The 8965-nt window shown below is 49.6% G+C and overlaps 1 protein-coding gene across 1 annotated transcript; it reads left to right on the top strand.

The window, feature by feature from the left end:
• The first annotated feature begins 1788 nt into the window (after nt 1-1788).
• On the top strand, nt 1789-8292 carry SPATA31F1 (SPATA31 subfamily F member 1). Its single transcript, XM_074330664.1, has 4 exons — nt 1789-2154; nt 2783-2828; nt 3359-3419; nt 4386-8292. The coding sequence occupies exons 1-4, from the start codon at nt 2011-2013 to the stop codon at nt 8215-8217; spliced, it is 4083 nt and encodes a 1360-aa protein (XP_074186765.1). The 5' UTR covers nt 1789-2010; the 3' UTR covers nt 8218-8292.
• The last annotated feature ends 673 nt before the right edge of the window (nt 8293-8965 follow it).

Here is an 8965-nt window from a genome sequence, read left to right as displayed (position 1 = left end):
CCATTTGTGAAGCAAATCTATCAGTTTATTTATGCTTCCTATGCTAAATTAATCCTGAAAGATACATGGGGAAGAAAAAGGGGCGACAAGAGCGAGAAAGAGACATAGTACATACCTTCTTTTGCCTTTTGAATTGTTTAACATGTGTATGTATGCCTACTTTTTAGAAAAACAATTAATTTTGTGATTGAAATCAATTAAATTCACTGGCCCTTCATCAAGAGGCCTCAACTCTGCAGTTCCAGTCTTTCCCTATAAGTCCTCTCCAATTCACTCACCTAAATGTCTACTAAAAATGGATTGCATTTCTTACTGCCAAATGCACTCCACTGCCCATTCTCTAGTGTTCTACATGTTGGTAAGTTTCTCTCGCACCTGGAACATGCTCCTTTGCTCCACAGCTTGTACTTTTAGAACTAACTCCAATGTCACTCTACCCAGGAGCCCTCTAAGACCATCTTCATCTTGACTATGCTTTCTCTTCTCTGAAACTGTATGTTTGTGACCTGGGTCTCACAAATGAGTATATAATTCTATTTGTTCTAGATTGTTGGCTCTTGCTTCGTGTGAATTCGTCTTACCTTGGAAATCCAATAGTAAAGTCTTTTGAGAGCAGAAAGACAACATGATTCAAATGTCTTTGTACCCTTGACACTGCCCAGCTTAAGGATGAACACAGATTGAGGTCTCGTCATACCAGATGGGTGGAAGGAACAAAATAACTTCTTAAGAGATTTTGAACTTGAGGAATTTGGGCTGATAAACCACTATCACCAGAGCAAAACTCTCTCAAGGAAACTCAGAAATCCTGGGATATATATATCTCCACAGGATGTGGAGTACAGCAGAGTGAAGATAGTCAATTGTATCGTAACAGCTATATATGATGTCAGATGGGTAGTAGACTTGAGGGGGTGTTATCATTTTATGAGGGGTATAAATGTCTAACTAGTATATTGCTTTGTCCAACTGAAACTAATAAAAAATAAATAAACTAGGGTCAAATCTGAAAAAGAAAATTGTCAAGGTACAGGAATGATGGGTCCTGGGGGTGATTGGAAAAAAAATGTCCTGCCTGAAAGTTAACCAAAATCAGGTAAAATTTTTTTAAAAAGCCACAGGTAAACAGACTATATCCAATCCAGAGAAGATATGTAGGTCCACAAGCAGCAATTAGTTTGTGACACTTGTTTTGAAGTGGATACTTGTCTCTGTAGGAGGTCATCTCCCTGAGCAAGCAGAGTGCTGTCACATGGGTAGAGGCAGCTCTATAACAACTCTAGATAGTGCTACAGAAATGAGCCAAATTCATGTGCCTCCATGAAAGACAGTATTTAAAATCTCTTCCCACCACATACAATGGAGACTTCACTTTCTCCACACGGTTAAATTTAAAGAAACTACTACCTTGACCTTTCCCTGCCACATTAGCCACAGTCTTCTTCATGCACCTCTAATTTTCCATCACACACTGCCTATAATACCAAAGCTCTCCAATTCCAAGCCTAATCAGACTTTGCCCTCCCTAAGCTTGTGTGTGCTTTTCAGACACATTTCCACTACAGGTGGGGGACTTGGTGAATGAATATTCCTGTCCCTTTTGCTCAAGAGGTGCCCTGTGTCCTAAACACTCAGTTTTCTGGGGATGGGTGAACAGACAGTTGTGAAGGAGAGAGCCAAGCCACTAGGCTGGTGTGGACAGTGAAGACAAAGTGGGAGCATAGACACTGCCTGTGAGCAGGCAACTTCAGTCTCTGGCTCTGTCACCCTGTGGACACCCAGCTACCCTCACCTACAGACTGAATCACCACATAAGCCTCCTAAGACAAAGTCTTTGACACGAGACCAGCCTTGGGAAACGGAAGGGCTTTGTGATGCAATCTGATGGCCTGGTTCCATCCTCTGTGAGACAGAGATGACAATGCGTAGTACTGGGTGTCATTAGGCAGCAGGATCCGGAATGTCTAGATATGGGGTGGCTGGTCTCCTCATGCTAATGAGGTTTAGACCATGTTGAGCCCTACCTTTGTTCTGTGGAATACTGAATGTTTCTTATATACATATGGCACCATCTTTATTATTATTCTAATTATCTGGGAAGTGAAAAGGAATTACCATGGATTAAGGTTGGAACCTAAAAGAATCTGCTGCCAGGTAGGGAAACATTAACACCATGATTGAACTAATTAAGCCTCAGATCAAAAGGTTTTAAGACCTCAGAGTCTCTCCTTTTACCCTCCCTGTCACTTTTATTACTATACATTCAGCTACTCTAATGTGATACTTGTCTTCTCAGAGCCTATAAATAATGCCTTATCAGGCCATCTCTGAAACGTATTCTAATTGAAAAATCAATAGTGTCTTTATCTACCTTGTGTTGAAACCTAGATGAAAGGGAATATACCTCACTGGATCTCAGAACATATGGGAGATTCTTCTGGTTGGTGAACTTAGTAACCAAAAGTCCTTGGGCTCTTAGAACTAATCACCATTTAATCTATTCCACTATCCCTCCAGTGTCATGCTAAGTGCCCTAAAGAACTTGTCCTAGGGAAGGGGACAGGAGGAATGGAATACAGAGAGTCTTAAAGTAAGTCAGAAATAAATATAAAAATGAAAAGTTTAGGTGAAACCAGTGGAGTAAAGAAAGGAAATGTACGTGAGGGTATAAAATACAAACATATATAGAAAGAAATTTGGAATGTATATTACCTTTGTCTCATTTCAACATGAAAAACAATATGGTGCCACAGCTTCACACTGTAACTTTTATGTCTTTAAGCGTCACCGAAAAGTCAAGCAAAGACCTAGAAATGCAGCATCAAGAGGTAAAGTCCCACTCTCCTCTCTGGCTCTCCTCCACTGTGGGCGAGGTTCTCATACAACCTGTTCCCACTTTGACCCCTGGTGCCAGGAGCCAGGTGCTCTAACCACTGAAGGCTCCAATTCCCCAAGTTGACAAATTCTCCCAGAAGACTTTCTTGGGTGGGAAATCAGAACTTGGAAATATTCCAAAATTCTCCACCTTGCCCCAGAGAATGAAGAATGAGGAAGAAGGGCAGAAGTCCTTCATTGTGTCATTTACTAGTTTTATGACCCTGGAGAGGTCACTTCATCTCTCAGTCTTGTTATCCATAAAATGGCATCTCAAGAGCCTGCCTCACTCACAGCGTGGTTGTGAAGATGTAATGAGATGAGAGCAGGGACAACACATCGTAACTAGTACAGTTATGCAGACGTGCCTTAGAGCACTGACTGCTGGGTTTTCAGTCTCCTCTCATTCAAAGGCCTTCAGCTGCCTATAGGATATCCCTGAATCCTCTCCTGTTCCATATAACACTGTCTCCTGGTTTCTCAGCTAGGAGACTTTCCTGGAAAGAAGCTGAGAAGCCCTCGGAACTGCTCTCTGTCATGAAAAGGTGATCTCTTGCTCTGTATAGTCTTCCAGCTCCCAGCCTGGCCTGCGATGATTTCTCTGCTTGGCCTGGGGCAAGGATGAGGAGAGGGATGGTGGCAGCGAGGGGACCAGCCCCAATGGAGGCTGGAGCACTGGTTGAGAGGGTTGCCAGGGCAGAGGGGCATTAGACATCTCAGAAGGGGGGAGGCTCCCGGTTCTGCTCTGGGCCACGCTCACGGTGCTCCGGGAATTCAGGATTTGACTAGCGTATAATTCATTAGGCCTCTCCTTGGGTTTGCACTCAGCCACAAGACAACTTATCCAGTCAACAGAATGGGTAGATAAGTCACCATCGTCATGTTCTCTTTAGAGCTACACCCTTTCGAGGACCCAGAACACTGCTTATATTACCTCCTCTGGCTCTGTCTTCAGTTCCTGGGACAGCCCTTACCCAGGACCTTACCATCTCATCCTCTTCTTAATACCTCTAGAGAATGGGGTTCTCTTCCAAGAGATTTGTGTACACTTCATAGTCCCCAGAAAGCAGAGTTCCCACCAGGACCTCATTTTGCACAGTTTGAAATACTACCAGGCTGTGGCTTTTTTAGCCCCAAATGAGACTGGCTCCAGATTCCACCTGGTGATGCCCCATCAGCTAACCATTGGCTTCCCCATCCCTTGACCCATCTTCTGGTTCAGCTTCTCAACACAAGTCAACCTAGAACTAACCCCACCTCCCAGTCCCTCGTGGCCCTGTGCTCCCATGGCTTGCAGGAGACCTTGCCTAACAAGCTCGACCCTCAGCGCAGCACACCGTAACTTGCCACCTGGCATTTCCTTAGGAAGAAAGGCAGAGGAGTAAACACCCAGGGGGTACACACCCCAGGGTTTAGCAGGACTAGAGAGAGCAGGGCTAATCTCCAGGCTACACATTTCCAAAGAGGCACATGTACTCCATCATTCACAGTTGCCATGTTTCCCTTCGCAGCCAGAGCTGGCTTCCTCAGGAGGGAAGTGTGCGGAGGCTCCTGTGCGCAGACCCCAGCTGCCAAACCTGCAATGCCACGGCTCTGGAGATCCAGCAGTTGCTGGCGGGTGAGAACACCCCGATCTCTCCCCATTCACGAGGGCCATTGCCAGTTTCTCTGTCTTTTGAGCAGACTCTGGAGCACGATTCCACACACTCACAACAGCCTTCACTTCCATCTGCTACTCCCACGAAGTCACAACAAACGGCTCAGAAATGCATAATCCGGTCAGCTGCCCAGTCAGCCAGTTCAGTCAGCATCCGAGATGGCTGGGCTGAACAGCACCAGCTAGGACAGGCATTTCAAGGGCCAGAGATGCCCGGGGACCGAGAGATAATGTCTTCTTCGCAGCTTGAGGGACCTAGGATTCCAGTGAACCAGCAGGAGGTCATGCAGCACAGCCTCAACCTCGTCTATGGGAACCAAGGTCAGCAGCCTTTGCATTCCCAGGTGTCTCTGCTGACCCTGAACCGAGAAATCGCTACCCAGACACATCCGATGGCCTTGTCTATTGGCACTGTCCTGCCTGCCCACCTGCCCTTCCTCGGTCCTGAAGTTCTGAGACTTCTTGAGGTACACGTGAAAAAATGGATGCATTTCCAGAGGTGGGGGCTGCCCAGACGTGTGGAGGAGTCCTTGAGGCAGCTTATGCCAAACCCACCGTTGGTTTACCAACCCGTAAATAACCAACCAGTTTCTTTCATCCTGAATGATACTTCTGCGTTCTCTGTAGAGACATTTGGGACCATTTCCTACCAGACTTGGGGTTCGTGTGTGGCTGGCCAGGCTACGCAGATATTCTGGGTTTCTGAATGGTCCCTTATAGACCCAAAACAAACATGCCACTACCAGCAAAACCCAAATCATGTGTCTCTAGCCTTGCCCTCGCCAGCCCTTCAAGAATGTAGTGGCCTCTGTCCACTTCCTGGGCAGCAGCAGGCTAATGACTCAGTGGGCCGTTTGCAGCAGAAGTACAGCCAGCTGTTCTGTGGCCTCCCTTCTCTGCACAGTGAGTCCCTGGTTGACACCTTCTTGGGCTCTCAAGGCCTCTCGACGAACGGGAGCTTGTGCAAGCTGCCCTTGAAGGACGCTTTTCTCTCCAAGGAGCTCTCCTTCCTTCCTCGGCTGCCTAAAACTCCACCTCAGTCAACCCCACCCTCTTCTCCATCGTCCCCGAATTGGGTCACTCCGTCAGGACACCAACAAGGTCAGACCAATGTCCCATTTCTGAGTCCGGCAGAGTGTGAAGCCTTGGAGTGGCACCTGATGCAGAGGCAGCTCCAGCTTCAGTGGGGTTTGCCAGCTGTTTTCCAGAGACCTCAGCACAGCCAGAGCCCCGTGCAGTGTAAGTCTTGTGACAAAGCCCAGTCTCCTGAGACTGTGAAAACTTTCTGGCCGGGAAAGCCCATCTCTGACCTCACAAAGAAACTCCTCTTTCCGGAGCATGACCGGAGGCCGCTGGAATTCCACCTCCAGAGGCAGTTGATTCACCACCGCTGGGGCCTGCCCCAGAAGATCCAGCAGTCCTTCCAGTTGCTCCTGTCCCCTGCTCACCAGCAGACTCTGTCCTGGAGCAGTGCCGCCCTATCCAACGTGAGTGTTCCCCAGCCCTCAGCCCTAGAAGCCACTGGTGCTGGTGACCCTTTGTCACCCCTTGAGCACCCAGTGTCAGTCCCCAGGCCCCCCTTGTTAGACCAGGCCAAGGCAATACTGCAGAGCCACATCACCTCCAAATGTGGGCAGATCCACGAGGACAAAATCCCTGTCCATGTTTATAGGTCTCGGGAGTGCATCATTCCTGGGGATCTAGAAGTGGCTCCTTTCACCTGCATCCCAGAAAGCAAGCCCCCGGAGCGACAGGCAGCAACTGACCCTGACCTACAACAGAAAGTTATGTCCTGGATGCCAACAGCCCTTGATCAGCAGCAACAGGCCTCCCCAGATGCTGTCATTGAACATCCTAAGCTGCCTCGAGTCCTGGCCAAGACAGCCATTGAAAAACTGGAGACGACTTTGCGGCACAAGTATCTGGCCTTCTTGTCGGGGCTGCCTGCTCTTTATTACGTGGCCCTCTCCAAGGCTATGGCCCCGGAAATCACGACCAAAGCACTCATCACAGAGGAGGTGCCGCAGCCTGTCGATAGCCTAGCAGAACCTCTGCCTCAGACGGTCTCGTGTGAAGAGCAGTGCCTAAGCCCTGAGCCACGCTTTCAAGATGCCAGCGAGACTTGTGCAGACATTGCAGATGAGTTTCAGGCTGAAGTGCAGGTGGAGGGAATGATCGAGACGGAGCCTCTAGAAAGCCAGACACAGCCCTCCTGCCCCTACTCACTCAAGAAACCCATCTTGGCAAAACTCAATTTCCACCTGAGAAAGAAGACTCTAGAGATGCAATGGGGGATACCCATAAAGGCACGGGAGTCCAGGGAACACGCTGTAGCCATCGCAGAGAACACATCCACTCAGGAGTCTCTTGGGGGTCTAAACAACCAAGGAAAAGCATTGTGCCAGGAACTCCCCAGCCCACCAGGCATCCCTCATGCCCCAGGTCCACAGTGGCTCCACTTTAAAGAACAGCTGGCCTTTGAGTCAAAGGCAGCACATCAGACCCAGAAGCAACCTAGTCCCGGGGCAGCACCTCATGTCTCTACCCATTCGTCCTCCCCGATCTCACAACCCCACGCGGACATCACAGCGGCCCAGGTGCTCTGTGTTCAGCTGGAGGTCGGTGTGAACAACCCCAGCCTGGAGGAGTCCTGGACCCCTGCGCCCCAGAGCCCTGGCAAGAGCAAGGACTCAGCCCAAGACCCCACACTGGCAGAGAAGAGACAGGACCCAGGGAAACTCAAATCAGCAGGGGGCCGCGGGGAAGGAGATGCAGGGTTTGCACTCTCAACTAGGGAGAAAAGCCATCCTGCTAAAGCCCGGAGGCCAGAAGGGATGCTTCTGAGCAGGACACCCCATGGCCCCCGGCGACGAAAACATAGCTTTCACCGTGATGCTCCCTTTCAACACATTCCCCTGATTTGCTCTCAGCCTAAGCTCCCACAGCCACGTCCAGGAGTCCCTGGGATGCAAAAATTGAAGAAGAATGACTTGCAAAACAGTCAAACCAGAGTCAATGTCACCCTCAAACCAGCAGGGATTCGTCAGAATGCCCAGCCTGGGGGCCCCCAGGCGTCACAGGGCCAGTCTTTCCTGGGCCAACTCATCCAGCATAAGCCACTGCAGGGCCAAACTAGGCAAGGTCAAGTTTGGCAGGGGCAGGCGATGCCAGCGCATACTCACAAGAGACCCAGCCTTCCAGAATCGGGCTTGAGAAATAAGGTGAAATCGTTTCTGCACTGTGTTAACCTTAAGACAAAAGGCAAAGGGTACAAGGAATCCATGTTCTCGACAGCTGAGCAAGTGGCCAATGCCAGGAAAGAAAATATAGAAAAGAGGCTGACTCCAGCCAAAAGTCCCATGGGGCGAGCTAAGACACAGAAGACAAGAGGGGACCCCAAGGCCCAATCTCCCCCCACTGAGAAGCAGGTGGGCCTAGCCTTGGATGGCCCCCATTTCCCAGACAGTAAGCTCTGGCGCCGCTCCCTCTCCCATCAGCTGCACTCTGCCTCCGTCCTGGGCCACCCTCGCCAGTGCCCTCAGCACTGTTCTCGACTGACCTATGCCGCCAACCATAGAGCCCACCCTAACTCTCAACTCTCACCTCAGCGGGAAGCACTGGTCTGCTCAAGAAGCCCCAGCACAATCAACAGACTTTGTAGGCTCCCCAGCGTCTGCGTCCCTTGAACAGGACCGCTACTGTCGTTGTCATTCATGTGCAGGTGGGTCAGAACGCCACCCAAAATATAGTCTATATCTCTATGCAGAGTCGTCTGTCTGCTCCTTCTCTCCGCAGAGGTGTTTTGAGGGATGCTAAAATGTCCTTCCTATCTAGGGAAGGAGCTTTAACACACACTGAAGCTGGCTCAGCATTGCACACAGCGCCTCCCTGGACAGTGAATTAAGGGACTTGAGCAGAGCAGGAAGGCCTTTGTCTAAGGTGCATTGAAGGTAAAGGTCAGACTTGAATTCTGTCATGGCTTCCCACGGTATCCTTGGGCCCAGAGCAGTAATGTGGACATGAGATAGGCCTGACAAGAAGGAGTGGCCAGGGATCCCACAGGCAAAATTCATTGATGACTTCTGTCCATCGCCACATCTGGAGGGGAGCCATTTAGAGGAGTGCCACAGTGCTCCATCCTCGAGGAGGTACTCTGTGTTTATCAAAAGCACATAGCTAATGTGACAGAATGGCAACAGCAAATGGCAGAATCTCCCCCTCTCCGCTCCCTGTTGCTTATTGGTTAGATCTTTCTGGAAAACTTATCTGGGAGGCTGCTATAGCTCTCTTGCCTATGTCCTATCCTCCCTCCACTGCCTATCAGCTGCATGGAATGAGTGAGTCCTGGAACAAGGATCACAGTAGGACATGGAGAGGGATTTGTCTCCCACCTCCAAGTGCAGACAGAGAGGGGGGCATGTAGATGGAGGGCTG

Source organism: Rhinolophus sinicus, linkage group LG04, assembly GCF_036562045.2.
Source record: "Rhinolophus sinicus isolate RSC01 linkage group LG04, ASM3656204v1, whole genome shotgun sequence".
NCBI lineage: Eukaryota > Metazoa > Chordata > Mammalia > Chiroptera > Rhinolophidae > Rhinolophus > Rhinolophus sinicus.
Note: the sequence above shows the minus strand (reverse complement) of the source record. Positions and strands in the feature narration are given on the sequence as shown.